This window comes from Oreochromis niloticus, linkage group LG23, assembly GCF_001858045.2.
Source record: "Oreochromis niloticus isolate F11D_XX linkage group LG23, O_niloticus_UMD_NMBU, whole genome shotgun sequence".
In the NCBI taxonomy this organism is placed as follows: Eukaryota; Metazoa; Chordata; class Actinopteri; order Cichliformes; family Cichlidae; genus Oreochromis; species Oreochromis niloticus.
Window position 1 is genome coordinate 30,832,324 of NC_031986.2, and position 27,597 is coordinate 30,859,920.

The 27,597-nt window shown below is 39.2% G+C and overlaps 1 protein-coding gene across 6 annotated transcripts; it reads right to left on the reverse strand.

The window, feature by feature from the left end:
* Nucleotides 1-807: 807 nt before the first annotated feature.
* On the reverse strand, nucleotides 808-27,080 carry podn (podocan). 6 transcript variants are annotated; one of them, XM_025903170.1, is made up of 12 exons: nucleotides 26,922-27,080; nucleotides 26,041-26,104; nucleotides 19,930-20,210; nucleotides 19,749-19,842; nucleotides 16,794-16,858; nucleotides 14,786-14,895; nucleotides 14,544-14,700; nucleotides 12,156-12,271; nucleotides 11,795-12,008; nucleotides 11,214-11,657; nucleotides 10,032-10,180; nucleotides 808-1,297 (listed from the first exon to the last, which is right to left on the reverse strand). In XM_025903170.1, the coding sequence occupies exons 3-12, from the start codon at nucleotides 20,203-20,205 to the stop codon at nucleotides 1,162-1,164; spliced, it is 1,761 nt and encodes a 586-aa protein (XP_025758955.1). In that variant the 5' UTR covers nucleotides 20,206-20,210; nucleotides 26,041-26,104; nucleotides 26,922-27,080; the 3' UTR covers nucleotides 808-1,161. The 6 variants fall into 6 exon arrangements, with proteins under 6 accessions (XP_025758955.1, XP_025758956.1, XP_025758952.1 ...); XM_025903171.1 differs by lacking the exon at nucleotides 26,922-27,080 and adding an exon at nucleotides 26,311-26,434; XM_025903167.1 differs by lacking the exons at nucleotides 26,041-26,104; nucleotides 26,922-27,080 and adding exons at nucleotides 21,381-21,455; nucleotides 21,573-21,829.
* Nucleotides 27,081-27,597: the final 517 nt, after the last annotated feature.

The following is a 27,597-nucleotide window of genomic DNA, read 5'->3' on the forward strand; positions in this document are numbered from 1 at the left end:
TCTCACAAGTCCCTGCTATGAAACCAGAAGTCCATAGAGTGGTAGTGTTTTTTCCTATTAAGTAATTCTGACGTACCGTTTCCTGTAAGCCTGAATCAGAGGAGGCAGCTGCTACCACAAGTAAACATGCTGGGGAGTATTCTTGCAGAAAACTGGTTTTGAAAATGTTTTATGAGGAAGCAAAAACAATGTAGCACATTCAACATATTTGCTGGACCCCAAGGATGTGTTTCAGCTGTAAAATGGAATGTAAACTTTTGATTGTTTACCAGAAAACTCCACAGGGGGCTTTTAATTTGTGTTCTCTCCCAGATCGGTAAACTCTGACAGAAAAGAAAGAAAGCAATTACAGAATGCAAATCCAGTGAAGGACTCAAACGCTGATGAATAAATATATTTGATATTATGGTGATTTTAAGAACTGCAGCTTTAAAGCTTTCCCATTGTTACTTTTGCTGCTATTCATTCTTTCTCTACCATTTTAAAAATAAACTTTTGAGATTTTTCAAAATGTTTTAGATCTGCTGTGTAATTCCAAAAGCTTCAATTACTTATGTAAAAAGTAAGCTCTATGTTCAGAATAATGACATTAAATTGCAGCCTTTTTTGAGAATACTTGTAGCCAGGTTTGATTCAACAGTTTCTGTGGCTTTGTTGGTTTCAATGGAAATCGTATGCTTATATTAGCACTTTTGTTCCAAATGTTTTCACAGTATTGTAAGTAAATTCACTCTGTTTTTTAAGGCAATGAGCCAAGGCAGGCTGCTTTGCAGGAAAAGAGGCTGAGAAAGCAGAGAAAGACACACACAGTGGGAGCAGAATTTTTCACTCTGCTTACATTCTTTGTAGCGATTCAGAAACATTTACATGGGAAGGTTCACATTAGATTTTGCCAATAAATCTTTGAGGGTAAGGCACAGAAACAATAAAATGATCAAAGACAAAAATAATTAAAGGTCAGATATAAAGATATGCATTAATAACCAGCCCAAAAAAATGGAAACACCAGTAACCTCATCCGGTTTCCTGCACCAGAAATATGTGACGCTGCCACGATACAAAAATGAACCTGGGAAATAATATTCACAGGTACATTCCCATTTAAAAACTCTTTCTGTCCTTGATGCAATGCAGTCCAATTATAGTTCGATCAACCCAGGTCTAGTCTTGCTCCTCTTCGATCTCCTCTTTTTGAATGGGGAGGTCAGGGTTTCCTGCACCAGTGTCCAGCACCTGCAAGTTGGACAGGTATTTGAAGGAACTCTCATCCACGGCGTCCACAGACAGGGGGTTAAACCTTAAATTAAAAAAACAAGAAGAACGAAAACAAAACCAGATAGTTAATTAAAGTAGTCTTTCAATTACAAATTTTAAAGGCTCAAAGCAAAAAGAAACAAACAAACAATGATCAACAGTCACATCTATAAAAATCTGTACAGCTGAGCATTGAGCAGAAGAATGTATGCTACGTATGCTACCCATTCTCTTATTTTAACACCGTCAAGCTCACAGGTGTCCACTGACTTTTATCTAAAACTATGTCTAATGCAAATGGAATTTATTGCATTGATCACTGAAAATATTTGCATATGTTGCTCATAAAGTTTAAAAGTTAATTCACTAATAAATACACATAAAGGCCGTCCTTCCACTTCAACAACAGACACAAACATTCCAGCAGCTTTAAATCGACTTGCATGAAAGGCTCCCAGCTGCAAAGGGATTTGGATGGAAATAAAAAAATTCTTTTAAAGAGACAAAAAAGTCAAATGTGCCAGCAGCTGACACTAAAAACACGATGACCCTGGAAGGGTTCAGGACTTGTAAACACTGGCCGTAAAGCAGCCAGCTTGAGGTCATATTTGAAATGAAATCGAACAAAAGCCACGAAAGAGCATGTCGGGAACCTCTTTCTTCTTGACTGACCGCTGTTTCAGCTGCAGGGCTCATGGGTATTAGCCTGCACTCTGTGGAATAAACCAAAGAGGAAAAATTTGCTGAATGCACACAAGTTAGCGGAGATGGGGAGATTAGATACCCCGCTGCAGTACTCTGCAAAATGAAACTCAGTCAGAATGTTCAACACATAGCAAATTTTACTGATTAGTAACAGACTAGAGAACAACATTGTTTCTGAAAATGGTTTATTTTTGTGAAGTAAAACCTATTCAGTTAGCCATACATAATTTTTTTAAATGATGAAAAGGGAAAAATCTAACAATGCAAATTAGCTTTAAAGTGTTGGATGAAAATTTAGATATCTACCAAAAAAAAAACCTGTGACAAACCCACCCAAAACTGAGATGCATACACTTCCAGTCAAGTTTTTTTTTAACTATTTTTCTCCCTTGTGAATAGGGGATCAGCTGAAAGTACCTGTGTTTTACATTATAAAACAATGAAAGCTTTGAACAAGACTTTTGTTTCTATGCAGGAAGCAAAAGACTGTTCTAAATTGTAGATTCTTCAAAGTAAATTCCCACTTTTCGCACATATGCTGAGCACTTTTTTGTTACTCTTCTTTCACTCTGCTCTCCAACTCATCTTAAACCGTGTCACTGATTTTAGGTTGTGATCAGATGCAGCTTTATCGCTCTGTCTCTTGGTCAAACAGCCCTCTCAGAGCCTTGCTGTGTGTTTTTCAGCTCATTGTTCCATTAAAAATCAGATCAGTGTTCCCACCGAGCTCAAACCAGATGGGACACCGTGTCACCGCAGGATGTTGTGGTCAGTGTCATGAGCAAAGCCCCTGCCTTCATACTTTGTGTTGGAAACGCATGTTGATACGATCGGTTCTCTCTGTCTCATAAACACACTGCAGCTGGAGCCAAAAATCTCACATTTGGACTCTTCAGATCAAAAGTCCAGATTTCCTCTGGTCTTTTCAGCAACTCAACCATGATGAACTGATTTCACATAGTCTGCTCCAAACATTTCTGGTTGAGATGTGTCTGTAACACGAACTCTGTAAAGCATTAATGTAGCCTCTAATCTCAGGAGCTTTTAAGTGCTGATTTTTAAGGCTGGTGACTCTAATAACACTTTCCTTTCCTGGAGACGTCCACACCAAAGTCATTTGATGTTTTTGTGACTTATCTTGAAGAAACTTTAAAAGTTCAGAGTTTCAGAGAAAATTCAGAAATACCAGATCCAGATATGGAGGGTGTTTTGACTGCACTGTCTTTAAACAGTAGAATAAATTAAAATATATGTCATACATGGTGTATATGAGGTGATCCAATCTATTGTAATTTCCTTGCATGTTCTTTAGGAAACTGCCTATGCGGTAATTATGAACAATAATGATGCCTCTGAAACTGAACATCTGGTATGAAATCAGTGTCAGATGTACACACTACACACCTTTTGTATGATGTTCCTCTAAAGAACAGCTGGTAACTAATTTGACACTTGATAATTCAGGCTTTTATTTCAGACTTAATAATATTTTTTCTGAAAAAAGTTTGCATGCATAATGATGATGAAGATATTTTTGTTCTGGGATCAGTGTACATTTTTAGAAAGGATATTTAACAGAGAGAAAAACAAACGATTACTGTGCAGAAAAAAATAAGTGCAAAATAGTGTTGATGTATTGCATTTTGGGGTAGGGTTCAAGAGTTTTATAAAAAAAAAAATTGCACAAGGGCTGAGTAAAGCCCATATAATGTTTTGGTCAAACACTTCCAAAGAGGATTTTAGAAAACTCAAGACAAAGACACAACATTCATGTTGTAGCCACTCAAAGATCAAAGCCTTTCATATATTGTGGATTGTCACAGCTGCTTTTTGTCTTGCCAAGAACTCAGTTTTATTTAGCTGTTAAGCACAGCTCATAATCTTTTCAAATGTTTCCGTTTTTGGACTTTATCTGTTGTTATGCTTTATTTTCATTGACATAAAAATTAGAGATGTGCAATGATTATACTCTGCTGTTTTCTATTAGTTAGTAAATGATTCATATTATATCAAAACTTGAGAAATGTTGGCTCTTGGTGATAAGATGTTACAGAGGCTTGGCAGACAGCAGAACCTGTCTCTTTGTAGCAGGAGGTTGCAAACAAGTTGCACAGTAAGACAAATGACAGCCATGTAAAGAAACATCGGTCTGTGGTAATTGTTTCTAGGACAGGAGTGTCAAACCTGCCAGAAAGTCTAATCCATACCACTGCAAAATCTAAAAACTGCGGCCTGTCATCAATCACTCCATGTTTTATATCTCCATTATTATAAAATATTTTTACTGGTTCAGCCGACTTGAGGTCAAAGTGGGCTGCGTGTGGCACATGAACTAAAAAGAGTTTGACACCTCTGTCCTAGAAAATGGGCAGATGTATGTAGGCTGTTAGAGTGAAGTGCCACTCGACTGGATCAATCTGTAACCACATTCTGCACAAGTGCAGACACGTTAACCTGCAAGCAACCTGCAATTCACCAAACCAATCAGACACTGTGTGAGTGTGCTGTCGACACACCTTCTCGCTTCCCCTAAAATCAATCTGAGTTGAGTGTTTAAAGAAAAAAAAATGTGTGTGGAAGAACTCTGTGTATTTGACTGCAGCTGTTGCTTTTAAACTTATGAAGCAGTATAAACAATGCAATAACTTCCTTACAGACGTTCTTTTTTTTTTTCTTGTCCTGTCCAGCAGTGTAGCATCAGGATTGTTGTCTGAAGGTCAAAAAATGCCCAACAAATTTACTTTTACAGGTGGAGCATTACGATATTCGCTATTATGATCCACCTGGTCGTCATATTTTACTAGAACTTCATTTTTTTATTTTGGATTATTACAGCCATAACAGACAAGACTGGGGGACAGAAACAGAAAAAAAAAAAAAAAAAAGAAAATGAAGAAATTTAACAGAAGGAGAAGGAGAGACAAAATAAAGGGGAAGAAGAGGGATGAAGAGAGAAAGGAAGAGAAAGAAGACAGGGGAGGGGAGGAACCCAAGGGCACCCCACCCCTGCCAGATGCCCAACAGAGGCAGGGAGCCTCTGGGTGCAAGACAGCACACACCTAAGCATTCAACCCCAGACACCGAAGACCACCAATGGCGGCTGGTGGGGCACCAGCCACTGGCATGGAGTGTGGCGTTGGGAAATAGGCCCCACACCTGGTCCCCCAGGCCTGAGATGTTCTAACAGAGAGGGGGAGTCTAACACCTGACTTGACACATAGACAAACAGTCATACACAGGTCTTGATGCATGCTCAATCATCCAGGAAAGTAAATCTCCAAAAGTTGATTCTGTTCATCTGGACGTAGCGTTTTCAATGGGAGAAATGTTTTGTCACTCATCCAAGTGACTTCTTCAGTCTCAGCTGACTGCAGGCTTCCCCAATCTTATAAACAGTACATTTGCATAATGACTGAAACTAGCACCAATCACTGGCCCAGCCAACCCCACTGCAGAGGAAAGACTACACCCGACCCCAACATTTAGTCAACTCCCAGACTACATAAGAAAATAGACACCCAGGTTGAGCCCATCCTCCACCTCTGGTAGATCCCCCCTCCTGCAGGGTGGTCTCCTCAAAAGTAGAGAGCACCTGCAAAACATGGTAAAAACCTCCCTGCCAGCTAAAGGGGCCTCCAGTTCCACTAATGCACCGAATCCTCTTGGGCCAGGGACGGGCCCCAGTGCATGCACCAACCCAACTTCCACTAGGTGATGGAGCCAATCAAAGGAGCTCAGAGAGATTGGCCTGATGCAGCAGCAGAGGCTGTCTCAAGACTGATATGATCCAACAAATGGTCTCTTTATTGGTTTTAAGGTCTCTAAGATTATTTTTATTTGTCGAGTTCATAAGGACAGTCTTCTTAGTGATCCATAAGGTGGCGAGAGCCATGTGGACTGTGTTCATCTCCACAGTGACATCATCTAGGCTGCCCAAAAAGCAAACTAAAGGGGAGGCTGGAATGTTACATTTCATACACTTTGATAAGTCTTCACATATCCAGCACCAAAACCTCTGAACTGGTGGACAGAACCAAAGAGTGTTGATGTAATTGCCAGGTGTATTGCCTTGACAGCGTGACCATAGTGCACTCTATGTAGTATTTTGTATTTTATTAATTGTAGATTGGGGTTTCTAATCATTTTAGAGGTTTTTAAACATGTCTGATACCAGAAGTTGTGGTCAAAACTGGCTGATAGATCCGCCTCCCATTTCACAATAGGAAGGGATGATTCATCCGTTTTCAACAGTGTTTTGCATTTTTAGATAAGAATTGTAATTGATTTAATTAGGCGAAACTATAATTTGTTGGTGGTCTAAAAATCTATTGTGGGAATACAGGGAATACAGGGAATTTTTTGTTTCTTGTTAAAAATTTTGCAGTGGAAGTCTTTGTACTAGAAATATTCTTTTTTTTTTAATCCATAATTTGATTTAATTCTAGTTTTGCTTTACGTATTTTGCTCAACATTTCCTGTTCCAGCGAGGACACACAGGCTTCGTCTAAGGATTTAACGTTTTTCTCTAATTCATGAATACATTTGTTTTCTCTTTTCATCTTATGTGATGAGAATTCACCTCTCCTCACAGCTTTCCCTGCCTCCAAGGAAGCAGATGCTTATGTTCCAGGCAGGCCATTATAGTGCAAATATGAAGCCCACTCATTTTTAAAATATTTAATAAAAGCTTCATCTTTAAGCAATGATGTATTAAATCTCCAGTTTTTGGCAGAATGAACTTGATGACATAATTCAGACGAGAGTAAGAGTGATGGACATGTGAGAAGATTCCCTACTGTTAAGGTGAAGATATTGCTATGCGTTGCAAAGTCTGTAATTTGTGGAATGCCAATTGTGCTGAGTTCATGTACTGAGCCTGTCCATTTATTTCTTCATTTAGTCCAGTGGTTCTTAACTTTGTTGGAGGTACCGAACCCCACCAGTTTCATATGCACTTTCACTGAACCCCTCTTTAGTGAAAAATAAAATATGATTTTTTTCAAATTCAAGACATAGATACGGGCGATCATGGCTCAAGAGTTAGGAGTTCGCCTTGTAATCGGAAGGTTGCTGGTTTGAGCCCTGGCTCCGACAGTCTCGGTCGTTGTGTCCTTGGGCAAGACACTTCACCCGTTGCCTACTGGTGGTGGTCAGAGGGCCCGGTGGCGCCAGTGTCCGGCAGCCTCGCCTCTGTCAGTGCGCCCCAGGGTGGCTGTGGCTACAATGTAGCTTGCCATCACCAGTGTGTGAATGTGTGTGTGAATGGGTGGATGACTGGATATGTAAAGCGCTTTGGGGTCCTTAGGGACTAGTAAAGCGCTATACAAATACAGGCCATTTACCATAGATATGTTTTTTACATATCTATGAGCTGTGCATGTCACGGCGGAGGCTCTGCCGAACCCCTGAGACCAACTCACTGAACCCCTAGGGTTCGATCGAACCCAGGTTAAGAACCACTGATTTAGTCCAAATCTGAGGTCGCCCCCAAGAACAAGTGAGCAATCTAGGTGTTCAGAGAGTGCAGTAAAAAAAGCATGGAAGAATGAGGGGTAATCAACATTTAGGCCATATACACAGACAACAGGTAACTTTTTATTATGTATAGATAATTTAGTTATTAGAAATATACACTCTGGGTCTATAACTGTGTTGAGTAGGGGAGACCGGGGATAATTGTAACGTGGGTCAGTTGTAACACTTCCAATTTCTCCAATCAGGGCTAAGTTTCAAATGATGTGATTCATCCTGTGCATGCCCAATTCAGTTCTGCTATCACATGTGAAAAATCAGCACATTTTGTCAAACACAGACAATTTAACACGAAAAAAAGTAATTTGTATGCCAAAAAGTAAGTTTTTCTACTTTATTTCAATTTCTAATAGCATTATCTGCTTTGCAGTTAACATAATTTAAGTTTGATGAGTTTATTTGTATGTCTATGGGGATATATTCTGTGTAGGTCTTTAGTGCTAATGTTTTAGCCGTTGGCTGTAATGTTAGCTAGTTCATGGCTATAGGAGTCTGGGTCAGTTGTAGCAGCAACAGTCTGGGTTAGTTGTAACAATAATGCAGATGTTACAACTTACCACACTATTACTTTAACTTATATTAAACAAGTTGGGGCAACGACATCAGCAGAGAGAGGTTCACTGGTCACCTTTGTATATGCGGTTAATGCCATTGGCAACACAATTCCTCCACTGTTTGTGTTCCCACACATACATTATGCAGACCACTGTGTCAGAGATGGACCAGTAGGAAGTATTGGTAGTGGAAATAAATCAGGATGGGTGCAAGAAACAGATTTCCTCATCTTTCTGAAGCACTTTGCAAACCACACCAAGGTAAGCCATGACAAAAAGTAATGGAATTGCGATGCTGGTGCACAACTACATTTTTTCAGCTTCATTGTTATGTTCCAAAGTTGGTGCAAGAGTTGTAGGTTATAATGCCCACTGAGCCAATGAGGCCAAACTCAAGGAAGACAAACCAAAATTAATGAAATATTCAGTTGCAGAAAATTCCATCATTTGTCTTTTTTGGGGGGTTGGAATATGTTCAAAAGCTAGATTTCTGCATTCTGTCACACACATAGCTACATAAATGGCTCTAAGTGCAGTGTTGAATAAAAAAGATTACATGTTAATGTTTTGTCAGTATCCTTATTTCATTGTGTTACATTTCACCCCAGGATATGTTACAACTAACCCAGACTATGGGGTTAATTGTAACATTTCACTCTCTGTGTTTGAGACCATACCATGCAATGGGTAATTGTGCTGCAGAGAAAATAGCTGGACTATTTAATAGCAGAGACATGTAAATACTTTGCATTAAATTTTCAATCCACTACCTTAAAAGAGCTCCAAGTTACAGACAGAAATGTCAAAAATGTTACAACTATCCCCGGTCTCCCCTACTGTGAAATTAACATTTTATGCTATTTTTATTTTTATGCTGTTGCTACCTCCCTTTGCCTACAGTTATAGCAGGCTGAAAACACATTAAGACACGCAGGTGTTTTAAGTTCATCTGCAGCTGTGGCAGGTCTATGAGTCTCTTGTAGTAAAACAACATTTTTCAACCTGTTTAAATATCTTTAACCTCAAAGTCTTTCTTCTATTGCACGAGTATCCTACCCCCAGTGAAGATCAATGCATTTGGAAAACAGACTTGTGCTTGAAGGCCTATGCTTGAACATGTAATGCAATAAAACAGTTTTTGCAAACAAGTGTTTAAGAGTTTAATTCATCCTGGTGGTCCCTTTGCAGAGAACAGGTGACATCAGCAGTAACGGGGCCATTTCAATGGTTTAAGAGTGTGGAAGAGGCTTGTTAGTAAAACTGAGGATAAAGCAGATCTAGTACTTCTAGATGCTGTTCAGTTTTTATTGTTTAGAGCTGAAGTTTAATTACGTCAATATGACTCACTTTTTATTATTTTTTGATCTCTAATTTACAGTTTTGAGCAGCTGGAAGTAAATGCATATTTTAATCCATCCATCCATTTGCTTCCGCTTATCCTTTTCAGGGTCGCGGGGGTCCTGGAGCCTATCCCAGCTGTCATAGGGCGAGAGGCGGGGTACACCCTGGACAGGTCGCCAGTCTGTCGCAGGGCTAACACACAGGGACAGACAACCATTTGCGCTCACATTCACTCACACCTATGGGCAATTTGGATTAACCAATTAACCTATCCCTACTAACTGCATGTCTTTGGACGGTGGCAGGAAGCCAGACTACCCGGAGGGAACCCACGCAAACACGGGGAGAACATGCAAACTCCACACAGAAAGACCCCGGCCTGATGGTGGAATTGAACTCAGGACCTTCTTGCTGTGCGGCAACAGTGCTAACCACCGTGCCACCGTAAATCTTTACATATTTTAATCCATAAAGAAAATCGTTTATCCACAGAAGCTGTTGTTAATTATGTTGATCTGAAAGTATTTACTGGCTAAATTGGGTGAAAAGGTTTAAAGTTGTCTATTTGGGTTGGAAAAAATAAATAAATCAGGGCATGAAAATATACAGCTAAAGACTAAATATATTTACTTGCGAGTCCCTTACCGGAGGAAGATGCCTTTGATGTTGGGAGTGCCTTCAAAAGCTGAACCATGAATACTGGAGATGCGGTTATTTTGCAGGTAAATGTATTCCAGAGACTCGGGTAAGTCAGCGGGGATGTGTGTCATTAGGTTGCCAGACAGGTCCAGCGTCTAAAAATAAAAGATGCATAATTAATAACAAACCTCCTGGAAAATTTGGTCTGCATCTAACCATTAGCCCTACTTATCTGGAATGAATCATTCTTGCAATGAAAGATTCATTCCCAGAATCATTACTTTCAAATTTCGCATTGCAGGTTTCTGCCATTGCTGGCAGCGCTATTGTGCTGCCTTATATTTTGGCGAAGACTACAGCAAGCATATTGTCTTGTATAAATTGTGATGGAAAAATTGTTATACAACAATCTATTTAAATGGTAAATGGCCTGTATTTGTATAGCGCTTTTACTAGCCCCGCCTAAGGACCCCAAAGCGCTTTACATACCCAGTCATCCACCCATTCACACACACATTCACAAACTGGTGGAGGCAAGCTACAGTTGTAGCCACAGCTGCCCTGGGGCAGACTGACAGAAGCAAGGCTGCCATATCGCGCCATCGGCCCTTCTGGCCAACACCAGTAGGCGGTAGGTGAAGTGTCTTGCCCAAGGACACAACGACCGAGACTGTCCGAGCTGGGGCTCGAACCGACAACCTTCCGATTACAGGGCGGGCTCCAAACTCTTGAGCCACGATCGCCCGATATTTAGGATTATTGAATGGTTTTTGCCAGCTGTAGCAATTCCTTAGATTTTTGACTGGTGTTATATCCAAGTAAATATTTCCATTTTTGTCAACATCAAGTTTTAAATTAAAAAGTTCACATTGATAATGTTACTGTAAATGAAAACAATGCCAAGATCCATCCGTCATTAATTCAGTTTTTATCATCATACTATGACCAGTCTTGACTTTTAATTTTATAACATCTAAATCACTAATGTCCAACCAATAGCCACTTTGCTTGGTATAAAAAATCCTACGTTTGCCCTTTTCTGCACCATACCAAACTGTAATTTAGTGAAAGATCAGGGAGGAACCTAGTACTAAACATTCATAAAGTTTCTAAATATTCAGATTCATGCAGTATACAACATCATTGCCAAGCTGTTTTGACTATCCCACTTGTGTCTCTTCCACTCACTGTGAGCGCAGTGAGCTCCATCCAGGCTCCCTGGTAGACTGAGTTCAGTTTCAGCTGGTTATCACTCAGGATCAGCTTTCGTAACTTCTCCATCTTTGTCAGCGTACCATCTGGTATAGAGTTGATCAGGTTGTTCTTGATTTCGAGCACGTGCAGACTGCGAGGAAGACCCCTGGGCATTGAGGTAAGGCTGTTCCCCGACAGGTCCAGGGTTTCCAGCAGACGTAGCTTCCTAAAAGCCTCACGGTGCATCTTGGGGCTGGTGAGCTTATTGTAGCTGAGGTTGAGTTCTATCAGCGTGTACAACAAGGTTAAGTCGTTGCGGCCAATTTCAGAAATAGAGTTATGGAGCAGCATTAAGGTCTTTGCTCGCCGAGGCAAGCCTCTGGGAACGCGCTCCAGCAAATTGTTGTGCATGTGAAGAGTGTGCAGCTTTTTCAAGCCCTAGTGAAAAGCAAATTTAAGATTTCAAATGGGTGATCCACTGTTGCATAATGTTCATTGCCATGCTGTTGTACAAATTACTCCTTCCAACTTGTCCTTACAATTTAAATTGGGTCATTTATATCATCCATATTTACCTGGAAGGCAGCTGGGTGGATAGAACGGGAACGAAGTTTGTTATTGTGGAGGAGCAGGTATTCAAGATTTCGGGCTGACGTTAGAGCATCTCCAGGGATACTGCGGATGTCGTTCTTCTCCAAGTGTAGCAGCACAAGACTGCGAGGGAGACCCTTTGGGACAACGCTGAGGTTGTTATTTGACAAATCCAAACACTCAAGGCTGCTGAGTTGGCTACAAGCAAAGAAAAGGAAGGATATGATGTTGTCTTTGTAGAGAATTTGCCCTTGAAAGGATAGTTTTGATATTTACACAACTGGCAATGGCAAGATGTTGAAATCTGTTTATTGATAAACTTCATGAGTGAAGATTTTTGTCCACCTGAAAGTCTCATTGTCCATGCCCTCATTGCTGAGAAGGTTGTTCTGAAGATATAATTCTCTGAGATTGGGCAAGCTGTCAAAAGCTCCTGCTGGGATTTTCTCCAGCTTGTTTCTCTGCAACAAAACAATATTAACATTGTTAGGTGGAATCACAAAGTTCAGCAACTGCACCCACTAAAAGAAGAAATCATAGCTGGGTTAAATTTGGCCAATCTCCCTTGATAGGCAGAGCCTTTTGCCTACCTGCACCACTTCAAGTGTTGCTATTTATGCAATTTTCTGAAAGTAGTGTTCTGACTATCTGCACTGCAGATGACTGGATCTGCTTAAAGATAAGAGCAAACATCAAGTTCCTTGTCAAAATGACCTGACTTTATAGTCAAGGATTGTCTGGAATGGAAAGCTGGAGACCAAGGAGAAGTTCTCAATCAAAAAGTCCAGTGTCAAAGTTCAAAAGAGGCACACCAGGAGCACACTCCTTGTTTTTTGTGACATTTACTAAGTTGTTTACCATGAATTCCTCTCCCTGGGACGGTCAACACAGAATTGTACTGTGACATTGTGTGGGATGTACTATAGGCAACATTGTAAACTGGCAAACAGTTTGTTGAAAACAGACATGCGCAACACAATCTTTGCTCACCTCCTGCTCTTTTTGCCTGAATTTGGCTCCTGCTACTTTAAGTTAAAGGGTCGCTGTTTGAAACATGGGAAAAAATGTCTGTAGCCAGGTACACACACACACACACACACATACACATAAATATATATACTACTGGTCAAAAGTTATAGAACACACCAATTTTCCCAGTTTTTTATTGGAAATTACGCAGTTTAATGTCTCATTGCACTCTGAAATGAAAGAATAGTACAAATAAGAAATTGGAGTTTTAAAAAAAATGATGCAATCAATTTATAGACAAAAATGTATTCTAAACTTTTGACCCTTCAAAGTAGCCACCTTTGGCAGATATAACAGCTGAACACACCCGTGGCATTCTTTCTACAACAGAAATCAAATATTCTTAAAGAGTTATTCCCATATCTGTTGCAGACGTTCCCACAAATGTGTGGCACTTGTAGACTGCTTTGCTTTCACACTTCTGTCCAGTTCATGCCAGACCAGCTTGATGGGGTTTAATACCAGAGATTGTGCTGGCCACTCCATATTTTCAAGCTTACCATCTTGTTCTTTTTACCTCAGGGTAGTTCAGGCATGGGTTGGACTTGTTTTGGGTCATATCTTGCTGCAGGATGAACCCCTGACCAACTAGGGGCATACCAGTGGGTATTGCATGGCGCTGCAGAATGCAGTGGTAGGTTTTGGTTCAGGGTACCTCTCACTCTATACAAGTCTTCCAGTCTTCAGTAGTCCAATGGTGCTGTTTCATGGCCCAGGCAAGTATCTTTGTCTTATTCTGTCATCTTAGCAATGGCTTTCTTTCTGCAACGTGTCCTGTCAAACCCACAGCACAGTCTTCTCTTCACAGTTGAAGCTGAGACTTGCTTACTACGACCAATATTAAGCTGTGCTTGAAGCTGTTGCGCTGTGAGCCGCCTATCACGCAAGCTGTTAACTCTCAGAAACTTGTCGTCTGCTTCAGGTGTGGCTCTGGGTCTGCCAGACCTCTTCCTGTCAGAGTTTGCCCCAGGATCTGAGTGCCTTTTGATGATGAAGGAAACTGTACTTACTGACACCTTGACTTTCTTTGCAATTTCTCTGTCGGAAAGACCTACAAGTCTGTCTTCCATTGTTAATTTCCTTTTTATTATCATTTTTGTAGCAACACACACACTACTTTCTGCAGTACAATACTGTTCAACTGATGCTCACAAGGGTATGGTACCACAGTGTGTTCCAACACTGGGGTTCTAAGTGATCGAGAAAAGTTGGAACATCTGTAGGAATTACTAGCACCAGTTTTCAAGGCTTGGTCAACCCTCCATTGCTGCAGAATGGCTTTAAATTGTTAACCCATTTTGTGTTCCCTGAAAAAGGCCTTTTTGTACAATTCTGAAATGTACATTAATTTTCCGTTTTGGGTAACCTTACCTTTTTTTATAACCTCTGGCAGTTCACCACTTACCTTTGTACCATTTCAAGATATTCATTGGACTTGAATAACTTAAATTGTAATAAATAACTGAAAAAACTGGGGTGTACTAAAACTTTTGACCAGTAGTGTATGTGTGCATACTATAGATATGTAAAGCACTTGAAATGGTGCAGTGATGCCCAAGGTGACTACCTACAGGCCGAATTTTAATCAGGTAAGGTTTTTGCATTTTTATATACAAAGCTTTAGTTTAGGATTACATCTGTACATTTATGAATTAAACAAACATCTTAAACCCTCTACTGTCCGAGTATGATGCGATGTTAAACCTTCAGATGAAGACGGTAAAGAGTCGGAGGCAGGTTCTTGGGAACAACCCTCAAGAAGTTGCTAGACATGGTTAGGATCTCCAGGTTGTCAGAGGCATTGAACATATGTTCAGGGAGACCTGCATCAGTCAGCTTGTTGTTATGGAGATACACAGACCTGGGAGCCACGACCATGAGACATGTGTTAACTGAGTAACTCAAGGAATCTGGGGTAAATTTACACAAACATGCACATCTCTTACCTCAGTTTTGGCTTATGACCAAATGTATATGGAAAGATCCTTGTAAGCTGATTAGCAGCGAAGTCAGCACTGACCAAAGAGGGGGGCAGGACCTTTGGTGCTAAGGTGAGCTGCAAGCACAAAAAGCCATAACAGGACATTATGTTGAGCATTTTTAATTAAATTATCAAGCGATATGCTTTGCTATGAAGTTATTTGTACTATCAGACCAAGAGCTGTGCTCCAGTTTTAGTGAGTATAATTCTTGTATTTTATTTGAATGATAATTATCAACCCATCTCTGTGCAATACACCCATAGATTATATATGTGTCTTACTGATAAAGCTTGCTAGCACTGCCTGATCCAAATATCCAAATACGGTCAGTGGTCAAAATGTTATGTCATATATACACATATATATATATATATATATATATATATATATATATATATATATATATATATATATATATATATATTATATATATATATATATATATATATATATATATATATATATATTTACATATATCCAGTGTCCTCCCCATCCACTTGATCCAACTCATCGCCAGGTTGTCAAGATGAATTGACAGCTCAGTTCCTCTCTTCACCTTAGTGCTCAGAACATACAGCTGCAGATCTCTCATGAGACCATTCATCTATTCCAGCTAGAATAGATGAAAACAAATTTTCCCAAAAATGCCCCAGCTAGATGGTAGAGTCAAAATGAGCACCTTCTTGCTCTGAGGCAATTGTGCTAGCAACTGCAACACCTTGCAGATGAGATGATTAATAAAACAGGTGATCATTGAGGATGTCTCCTCTTTAGGACGCTAAAGCCCATATATTCTCTCTCAAGCTCCCTCCCTAGGCTTGGCTCTCGGGTGGGGCCCGATAACCCTATCCCGAGCAGGGTAATTCGGTTCTTTTATTTGTTTGTTTTTTCATTTAATAGCGGTCATCTGAATCACTCTTTTACTTGCCCCTCACACAGAACCTATTTGCCTTGGCTAACCCTACCAGTGAGGCCTCTGATAATATAATAAGAGGGACACAAACAAACCCCTTACCACGATAAGGTGGCAATTCATGGAGGGGTTGCCCCAAATTAATATGACACAATTATTAGTGTGCTAACAAGAAAACACACTTAAGGTAATGATCACAGATCTCACTGAATATTTTACTATGCTTTGAAGATTAACTGATCATTTCTATTTATTTTATGCTTTTAACATCTTTCCCGTTCATGTTGTTCTATGGAGCTATTGCACTTGAAACGACAAGCCCTGCAAAATTATACCCATACAGTATATATTGGGACAACTACTGCAACGTCCTGTAGCTTAAAAAATATTTGTACATGAATCATGTCAGTTCTTTTCAGTCCAGTTCATTGGTTTTAATAAAACCTTAAGAAATAGAGATATCGCATATCTGAAAATGTTAATAGGCATAGTGTTTGGTCCTATGGGTTGTTCTGTAAGGCCCACTAATTCTAATTTTTGATACAAGGACTTTATGAATACTTATTTGTTTTGACACAGGCATGCTGTCCTCCCAAATATGTGTGGCATAAAAGCTATGTTTTCCTCGTTTTTGTCATCCCATGCTGAAAACTAACACTACAGTGTACACAATAACAGGAAATTCAAAAATGAGAGAAGCATCACTGAGATTAGATGTTCATTTGAAGCGCTCTCCTTTATAATGTGGTTTATGGATTAAAGTAGCATCGGTGTCTTTAAAGATTAGCGAGAATTTAAAAACCCTCTATTCTTTTCGCATCCTATATTGTGAGGGCACAAATAAATCCTTCCATCCTTTTTCTCTTGTTCTCTGTGACTGAAAGGTCGGTAACATTTTAGCTCCAAACAGATGGCACAGCCATACTGGAAGTGATCACAAGCATAAGCTTGTACACACTATATGAGGAGCAACTATACCACCTCCCTCTGTTAGCTGACACTGTCAGTCAAGCAGAACACAACTGAGAGAAATATCTAAACTCCCGCTGTATGACTCACCTTGTTATTTGCCAAGTATAAATAAGCCAGTTGTTCAAGCATCTCAAACCCTTCATCTTCAAGGCCTGTTGAAAAGAAACAAGGATTTTTGACACATTGTTCTTGAATTCCACCCTTTAACAGAATAAAACATATTTACCATTGTAACCAGACCTGTGTCACTTATCAGTTTTGGCACTGGTCCCAAAATTGACCTGAGGATTGTAGATTTTAGAAGAAATGGTATTAGTTGCAGGTTTATCGATCATATGACTGTGGCTTATGTCCTGTTTGGACCTTTGTGCTTTGCAGTTTTGGGGGGGTTTGTACACTCATTGTTTACTTTCACGTTCACCCACTTGAGAGGCACTACAAACCAGTTCATTAGGGTTTGGAAAAGATGTTGTTCTTTCTTTTTGATAAATTATCATTTTAGAGAGACTCCCTAATTACATACCACCAGCAACTTTGACAAAATGGTGCTATTTTTGTCTTGGGAATCAAGAATATCCTGTTTTGTCTCAAATTGATGTATGTTTATGAAAGCTGGAGGTCTATGCACAATTAAAATCCTTTGAACTTGCTAAATATTTTCTACCAGTTTGTAAGCAGCTTGGGATTTCTGCTTGAATTTTGTGTTTTTCCCTGGGCCACCGTGACACACTATTAATTAAGTAGGAAAGTGTTCAGGCACCCAGGAGGGTGGTTAATCATTTTAAGTAAGTAAATTAATATTTTCTGATAGTTAGTTTGAAAATGTGTTGAAATATTTTGATCAAAACAAACACTTTTGTTAGATAGATACCACATGGTAACCTAGATAAAATCTTGTCCATTGTGGCACTTTAATCTTACATTTTCCAAAAAAGGTCCCATTACGGCAAAAAAATTTTATTTAACGTTAGCAATAAAAACAGAAACCAGCTGTTAGCACAGCTGGCTAGGGACATAAAAAAAAACCCTTTAAGCTGTCTGTTCATCTTAACAGCAGCATGATCCAGAATAATATTAACCAATAGGTATGGAGTTGGACCAATGAGACCATCACAGGAGAACACAGAGGCTGAGCCAGTAGGAGCAAACAGTGGGCAGGTGTGACGTTTGTTTTTCTGTCTCTGTTTTTAATGGCAGTGCAAAGTTAAAACTGAGCAATAGCCTTCTGCACTTGGTTCTGCAATGTTTTGTACTTATTTTTAGTATTGTTTCGTACATTGAGGAAGAAAATTGGTCTTAGGGGGAATATCAGAAAGCTTCTATTTATTTAAGATGACTCAGGGTACTGTTGGCTTCTTTCTTTGTTAGACAGCAGCAGGAAGGATGCTAGAGTATCGAAGTTACACTGTGACAGAACAAAAACCCTAACTTTAGCTAACTGTAGCTACAGAGGGTCATCAACATGGCCCAAAAAATCATTGGACATCCTCTTCCCTCCCTGAAGGACCTGTACAGCACTCGCTGTCTCAAGAGGGCACGCAGCATCCTACGGGACTGCACACACCCAGGACACCGGGTGTTTAAGCTGCTGCCGTCTGGCAGGAGGTTCAGGCTGCTGAGGTCCCGAACGAATAGACTCAAGGACAGCTTTTACAACAGGGCAATAGCCCTAGTCAATGCAAATAGCTAAACTTGACTGGCTACCTACCTGGACTTACCGTTAACAACGGTAAAAACAGTAATAATAATAATAATATTTATATTTATAACAAGGTGCAATAATAATTAATGTGCAATAATAACAGTAATACAAATACACTTCTTCTTCTTCTTCTTTTTAACTAAGTTATTATACTGTGTTGTGTTGTTTGTGTTGCGTTGTGATGTGTCGTATCGTGTCATGTTGTGTTGTGTTACATGGTTGGTTGTTGCCGACGTAGGACAGTTTTCCAATTTCATTGTACTAGTGTACTATGTATGACTGTGCAATGACAATAAAGAGTTATCTTATCTTATCTTATCTTATCTTATAACACGGTCAAACAGCATTTTGTTAGCAGTGTCTGAATAACAGTAAGGACCACATCTCCATCCAGCTGATCTAAGTGAAATTGGTAAGTTTACATCTTTAATATTCTGCAGCTTTAAGCATCTAATCAGTTATTTATCTGGCATGCTAAATGTAGAAGCGCTCTTTTTCCTATAAATGTTTGTTCAAGTGTTCAACAACTGAAGATGCAGGATTTGTGTTATCTCTTTAGCACTTGTAAGATAAGGAGCAGCTTTCTCCAGCTTAATTTTCGGTCTTTCTCTTTTTTAAATTACATGGCTTGCTGTGTGGTACAGTTGCCAGGTACAGCCAGTACAAGAAGTTTGTGCTTCATGTTTGGTGAGTAAAGTTACTGTATTTTATTAGTTGCTTACTTAGCAATAAGTAGCAAATGTGTGTGCAATACACCTGAACAGTTTATAAATCCATCTTGCTAGCATTAGCTGATAACTTAGCACGCCATCTTATTGTGCACCAAAACCCTGACATGACAGTGTAAAACCAGCTTTATGGTCCCTATAAGACAGTAAGGTTTTCCAACTTTGCAAAACGTGTTCTAGAGCAAGGCTAAGACTTTTCGATCAAAGGAAAATTGATTCTTATGTTCCCATTAATTGTTATTCATTTCATGGATGTGACTTTCAGCTGCGAGGACCAGTTGTTAGAGGAAATGAACAAAACAACTGCATTTCCTCTGCTGCATTCGGGTTTATTTTGAAGGTATTTTGGTACCATAAACAGTTAGTCAAATTATAGATACTTAACCCAAGGCCAGACTAGCTACTAATCAAAAATTCCTCCTAGTTGGACAGACAGGCAAAAGCTCTAATTTTCTACAAAATGGGTCAACACAGATCGACATCTGAGAATGAAAAAAACAAAAGGAATTCAACAGGGCCTCAGAAAACAACCTCAAAAACATGTCTTGTAAGCTGTTCCCACTTTGAACACCAGGTTCCTGCTGAGTGTTTAGATTGTGTGACAGTGTTTACCATCTGAGGTGAGCCAGTTATTCTGAAGATTAAGAGTCTCAAGCTGATGCAGATGGGAAATATGCTCGACCGTTATCTCCTCGATCTTGTTGTTCTAGCATCAGAAAACACAACACAGATTGTAAATGCAGGATTCCAAACTTTGGTTTTGTATTGGTATTTATGGGAGTACATGAAAGACCTGTAGAGAGAGCTGGCGGGTTTTTTCCGACAGCTTAGCGGGGAACTCGATGAGGTTGACTCCGGGGCAGTCCACTACCCCCTCTGCTGTACAGCTGCAATCCTGCGGACAGATCTCCGCCTCAGATTTCGTCACCTCTGTTGCAGTTTCTGTTTCCTCTGTTGGCTCTTCCTCCTCCTCTTCCTCTGGTTCAGCAGGGGCCTGGCATTGCACCAACACCCAGGCCAAGAGCAGCACACTCAGGGCGTGCAGGATGGAATGCTTGAGAAAGGCCATCTCTCCTGTTGCACAAGAACATGGATAGTGAAGTTATAAGCATCAGGTCAGTGAGCATTTTGTTCCTGGAAACAGGACCTCACACGCTACAGTCTTTGGCTATTAAAACAGTCAAACATGGTTACAATAATGACACTGCCATGCTTCACCAAAGCAATGTTTGTTATGGAATCATGTAAATTTTTTTGAAAAGTAAGTCATGTACTACCTTTCTGGGGCAGTTTTTTCAGAATTGTAGGGGGAAATTCTTTATGATCTAATTTACACCTGTCTTATACTGAAAAAAGTGAATGAATTTTAACAAGTAGTGATACATAGATGTAAATTCTATCTGAATTCAGTTTAATTTGGATCAAATTTATTTATATAATTTATTAAAAAAAAACATTTACTTATATAATTCAAACAATAAAAAGAAATACTTAAGTTGAAATTGAGCAGCCCTTGGTGACAGCTGGGAGGAAAACCTCCCTTTCAACAAGAAGAAACCTCCAACATAACTAGACTTAGGTTGAGAGCATTTCTTTATTCTCTATCAACAGATTATGTAAGGGAGGACAAAAAACTTTCTGTTTTCCATGTGCAGCCCAGTTGTAATCGGAGTTCATTGACCAGTCAGGTTTGAGCAGAAATTGGTTGCATGCAGGTAAACAGCCTGTGCGGAGAGCAAAAAGAGGAGTGCAATTGCCAAAATATGATGTCAAAAACCACTGGCTGTTGTCTGAAAACAGTTTAAATATATCTGCATTCATAAACACCATGCACCACCATGATCATCATCTTGATCTGAAAAACTGGCCTGCTCACATACACTCCATGAATCGACTTTGAGGTTTTAGGGTGAGGTAATCAGATTCTTGACACCACTATAAAGAAGCAGTTGTTATATTGTGAGGAAAGAAAACAACAGGACAGCAAATCTATAAATCTCACCTCCAAATTTACCATCCAGTCCAGCAGAGAAACAACATGTGAATTCATAGATTCAAACTTATTTTTTCAAGTAGCAGATTTTTTTTTTGTGGTCTATTCCAGGTCACTAAATAAACTACACTGTGAGGGTTAAATCTCTGCCATCATCACACATTCTCTGGTTTCGTTTTGACTGCATCATTTCAAAGCTCTGGAAAAACATATCAACAGCAAGCTGAAGAGAAAAGAAATTGCTTTCTTACTGTATGTTTCCTGTACTGAACACAGTTCTTCCTGGTGAGAGACAACTGGCAACCTGACTGATCCTAAATGAATGACTAAAAGATAAGAAAAAGAGCCCTGCTTCAAGAAGGTGTGATGACTATATATCATACATAAGCTGAAAGGGGACTGTAGATTTTAGACACCATAATACAATCAAAAGTAAGAAGTACCTTCAGTGTGTAAAACAGCTGTATAATTGCGCAGCTGTTTGCAGCCTCTGTTGCAGGACACAGGGGCTGCTGAAATGCATAAAAAGAACATTGGGAATCTGTGTGCATAGTTTGCTAAACCAAGCAGAAAAGCATCTCTGCAGAACAGAACATGGCTGTTTCTCAATCAGTGGGATTTCCACCACCAGTGTGGTTGGCTTATGTTGGCTTAACCCTAACACAAACACATTTAATGGTTGTGGAAAGCCTTCTCATATTCTGCAGAGGCTTCTACTTAAGTTTAGTAGGAAAACACTGATTCGTAACCTTTTTAGCTCGGGTAGGATTTTAACGAATAGTAATGTCTATCTTTAAGTCAGCTACTTTCTAATTAGACGTGCTGATTAGTCAACAGAACCAGCTGGGAAGTCAGAAACCGTTTGGAGAGGGCAGTCACTTTGAAAACAATACTCACTGCATGAACTATCTATCTATTGTATTACCTAAATCAAGCCTGTTGCTGTGACTTCACTGGCCAACAGGCTCTCACAGGACACTAATTAGTACAGCTACAAAGATGGAGTTTAAAGCAAGATGGGTTTAGTTATTATTGTGATCTGGGAAAATTTGCAAAATTCTATCTGCCTTGTAGGCTCGATCCTGAATAATATATCTTCATAATTAAGGAATCCATTGTTTTTAAAAAGTTGTGGAGATATTTGTGTTCTACAGAGGATGAATGCCAATGACTTTGTGTTCTTCAAACCTTTGCACTGATTAGCATGAAATTTGGTTAAGAAGTCCACGCTCCCCTCTGGATGACCTACAATAACTCTGTCGCTCATCAAAAGGTTCAGACTGGGTTTAAAGAACACAAATGTGGGACAAAAACTCCACTTTACAAACCAGAGATATGGAATTTGTATGATGTGTGCATTTGTCAAGCAGAGAGATTTTGATCAGTTATTTAAGAATGATAAATGTTATACTTTTTCAGAACAAGTTCTCAAAGAGTAAAATTGTGGCTCTATGCTTTATGCTAACTAAGATATAGGGAAATTAAAAGAAGCATTTTTTTTCTTCTTCTTCTTTTTTCTGTGAAATTAATCTGGTTGAATGCTTTTCAGGTCTGACCTAAAGTAAACAATTCAATTAGCCACCTGGTATGGTCATTGTGTTAGCTTGCTTTAGAGATTTCCATCCAGGACAACTTGCAATCTGACCTAATTTTCCTTAGTTTATTAGATTCTTTCCTCGGCCATGGTGCCAGCAGCTAAATAGTAAAAATTTCCAAGCGTGTCTGCACTTGTCAGATCATCTCTCTTCCAAAGTTGGAAATTTGTTCTGGAAAACTACTTGGGCTAATTAAGAAGCGAGGTCAGTCTGCGGTGAATTGTGTATGAGATTCTTCAATCGATCCAAAATCATTGTGCAATGCTGACGTATTCTAAGCTTATCTGTCATTTTTCACACATGTACAAGACATTGTTGCACATAATTTGAAGGGCTTGTGTCATGGTCCCTGGTCTGGTTCCAGGGGTTTTGAGTTGCTTTGGCGTTTTGGGATCCTTGTTTATTATCATCTTAATTTCAACTTAATTTCATTATGATTCTAAAAACCTGCGTTTTAAAACTTGTTTTTAGTTCTAGTTACTGTTTTCTAATTATTGAGTTCTGAGTTATGTCTGCACTTGATTATAGTTCTATTATTTATTTGTTTGTTTGCTTGATTCAAAACAAAACAAAAATACTTCAAGATCCATTTTGAAGACTCTTGATTGTATGTATCACGTGAGGTCACATACTATTTTAAGTGTCTTTGTATTATGTGTCTCACCTGAAAGCAAGATCATTTCAATAATATTAGTAATAATAATAATAACGACAATTTAGCTTTTTTTGTTACAGTTCCTCCTTCTGTCTTGTCTTATGTGTTTAGCTCTGATGTTTTTCATCCATGTTTCAGCATCTCTGTTTTTTAATTATGATTGTCGTTCCTTTCCTGTTTTCTTCTGTTAGCTATTTTAATCTTGTATCTTGTTTTGGGGTTTAGTTCTGCCTGTTGAATGTCTTGATTATGTTGAGCTCTGTCTTTCTCCTAACCTGTCTCCACTTCCCTAATCAGCACTGTGTGTGGTATCTGTGTGTGTGCATCTGCTTATCTAGCATATTCCCTGTTTGGCCTGAATTTATCAGTAAGCCTTTGGATTTCTGCTTTATGGTCATTGTGGACTTTGTTATTTCTGTCTTTGTGTGACTTTCCCCTCATGTCATCCTCTGAAAACATACAGGGGTTTTCAACTCTGCATTTTTTACCTAAAAGATCTGCATAGGAAAGCAGGGTTTTTAGCATGACTGGTCTCCCCTGACATTACCTGTCTGTGATACCTTATCTCACAGAAATCTATGGCTAAAATCAGGTTCCTGGCTAAAAATGTCTACTATACTTGAGTAAATGAAAGATCAATTAACACAACTAATTGACAATAAAAAGTTATGCTGGTGATTTTCCTTTGTTTCTGGTTAAAAACAAATTTTCATACACATTTTTTTCCAAACAAGGTTATTATATTTGTTGTTATATCTGGCAAAGTATAACCACTTCATTTGATACATATAAGACAGATAAACAGACTGCACTGACTGAACCTGTAGTGTCCAGATGTGGGTCTTACATCATCCCAATGTTTTTTAACTGTACTGTATACTACTGTTGTTGTTTCATGCATGTAAACAAGAATTATAACTTCATTACAAAGGTTGGTGTTTTCAAGATTTAGGAATATACAAAGAAAAAATCTACACATCAATAAGAAGCTGATTTTATTACAGCAACATGATGTTCAGCTGTGGGTTTAACAGCTGAACATTCAAAACATATCATGCCATGGTACGAAGAGTAAAATGCACTTATAATAAACGCTTACATGAGATGTGCCTCTTTGTCAGTTTTGTTGATCATTTTTGTAAACAGTCAAATGGTGAATCTGTATGAATTATGGGATGGCATTATTGTTAAATGTGTTCTTTGCAGAAGGAGTCAATAATGTATGCAATGAAGAGAGGAGAGGAGAAAAACTCTCCACTCTAAAAAGAACAGAGTAAAATGGTTTAGGTTTGCAAAGCTGCATCTGAGCAAACCACAAGACTTCAGGAACAATGTCCTTTGGACAAATGAGACCATAGTGGACATGTTTGGTCATAATGCACAGTGCCACATTTGGCAACCACCAAGTACAACAAATCTGCACAAACACAAACCAACTATCAGGCACAGTGGTGGAGGGGTGAAGATTTAGGCTTGTTTTACACCCACAGGCCCTAGGCATCTTGTGGTCATTGAGTCATCAATGAACTCCTCTGTATGCCGAAGTATTCTAGAGTCAATTCGAGATAAGGCTTGTGCAAAGCACAGTGAGCCTGAGCACAGCAAATCTACAACAGAATGGCTAAAAAAGAGAAGAATCGAGGTGTTGCAGTGACCCAGTTAAAGTCCAGACCTCAACCTGACTAACACGTTACGGTGGGACCTTAACTGTACATAAACAAATGAACTGAAGCAACATCATAAAGAAGAGAGTGCCAGAATTGGATGATGTGAGAGACTGATAAAGTCATACAGAAAACTATTACTTCGAGTGATTGGTAAACTTTCTAAGCAAAACTGACTGTTAGACCACACCTCTGGATTTAGGTATTGGAGTCTTGAGACAACATTTCCATCAACAGGCCAAACTGGGCTACATAACTTTACCTTTTTAGATATATTTTTGTAACTTATAAAAGACAGTTGTAGCTTTTGAACTCTGAAAAGTTAAGCTAGAGTGGGAGTACAATATACATGCTTCCTTTCCAGTGGCCAACAGGGACTGACTTCTGTCATTTAGAAAAACATTCAGTTTTACAGAGGTCTATCAGAAAGTAGCCCACATGCTCACCTGTGACCTCAGTAAACACTTTTTATCTCTAAATTCATAGCTTCAAGTCTTATTGAGTACAATGTCAAGTTAATGTTGTAAATTACAATCCCCATGAAAGACCAAAAAGACACTAAACACAGCAGTTAGATAATCCCCGTGTGTCATGATGTTTTATGTCAAAAGGCTAAGATGGCAACAATAAACACAGTCAACTTGAGGCTTCATAATGGAACTGTCCTAACACATGGCTATGTCCATCTTTTATATACAGTCTATGCTTTAATCCAAACTTATTGTGTTAAATGATTATTCAAAAACCAAACAACCCTTTCAGATAAAAAATATATATATATTTGACATTTAGATACAAGTAGGCTGTTAAATACTGCAAGAAACAAAAAAAGGAAAGGAATAATTTAACAGTGCATCACAACCCATTATATTTTTAAAGCAATTTCATGACTAGCATTAATATAAAATGCATCATTCCATAACCCTTTAAATCCACTAACACTGAATCCTGAAGCACCATTCTGTCTAAAACAAATGAAACTGTGTCATGTACGCACCAAGTCAACAAGAAAAGAGAGACCGCTCTGTGTCTGAAACTTCACTCTTCACCAACTGCACGGTCTAGTTTGGAAAAGAACATTTATCACCCATGACAGCTTGATCTTGTTTCATTTCAAATAGTTTTGCAGAAGAACCCCAAAAAGGCAACAAAACTAACACAAAAAAACAACATGTGGTCTAATCTTTTCATTTATAAGTTAAATAGCAAAATAAGAGTTCAGCCTTTTGCAATTCTCTGACAGGCGCTATAGGTCAGCACTGCTTACATGAGACTTGTGCTTTGATAAAGCCAGGGAAAATCATCCTTCTAAACATCTCCTCTAATGCTGGCAGAAATATTCCACTCAAGGCAACTCTCAAGGTACAGGTATAAAAGCCATTTATCAGAGGAGCTCTTTCTGCTCGACACTCCACAGTATCTATCAGAGGAACAGCAGCGCGCACACAGAAAACTCACAGTACAGCATGCACACGCCCACAGCAAAATGCACTTTGTATGATGTCGACAACAGCCAGAATCAAAACATCAGAGCATCCAGGGGTTAGAGAGGAGTTTAAAGCAATCGAGAAGTTGACAACACTATGGTACCTTATTATTTAGAGACTTGAAGTGAGAACAGCCTTTAGAGGCAGAGATACTATGCATTTAAAATGTCATTATCTTGTTTTCATGCTGTTTAGCTCGTTCTCAGCAGAGGAGAGGCTGTAAAGTAGTTTGACTGTGCAGATTGTCTAAAATGCACATACCAGAATGGTCATGCATGGATGAATGACACTCAAAGCTCAGTCTAAGCTCCATATAAATGCAACAGCCACCCATAAAACATGCGGCAGTAAAGTCTACAAAGTAAAATTATGGTCTCCTGCTTTACTTTACCCCTTCCGAACAATGTTAGCTGAAACGCACTGAAGTCTGACTTCCAGTTCAAACACAGGCTGTCCCATAGTAGGCTTGGAGTCACACAGCCACTCCAGATACCCTCCAGATGTGAGAGCGAAGTGGGAGTGGGAGAGGGAAAGTTAAGGGAAAGACAGGCAGGCGAGAGTGAAAAAGGAAAGGAGTGAGTAAGAGAGACAGCTCTGACCTGACAGGGAGCCAAAAACACAAATTCTTTCCTTTTTTCTCATATTTTTTCCCCATGTTTCCCTCGTTTTCTCCTCACAGCATGCCATTTCAGTTTAAATGTAATAACTTTGTGCTGTGTTAACTTCTGGTAAATTTGTGTCTGGATTTGACAACAACTAAACAAACTTAAACTGTACAGCAGTGATTATACATTCAGTGTGTAAAAAAAAAAAAAAATTTTGGATGCACTTGCTCAATCAGTCTTGTTCTCCAGGGCACACTGATTTGTAAACCAGTGGAGTGCGGACTGCTGATAAGAGCTGCTAAAATAGCTCTGAAAATTCAATCTGTTTACAGCGGTGTGCTCTCAGATAGCTTTCATTTGGGAGACAGATTAGTCATCTGAAAATAAATTAAAAAGTGGAAGAACAGCATGCCAAGAAGGAGTGACAGGATATGATCTAATATCCCATGTGTTTCCAGACTT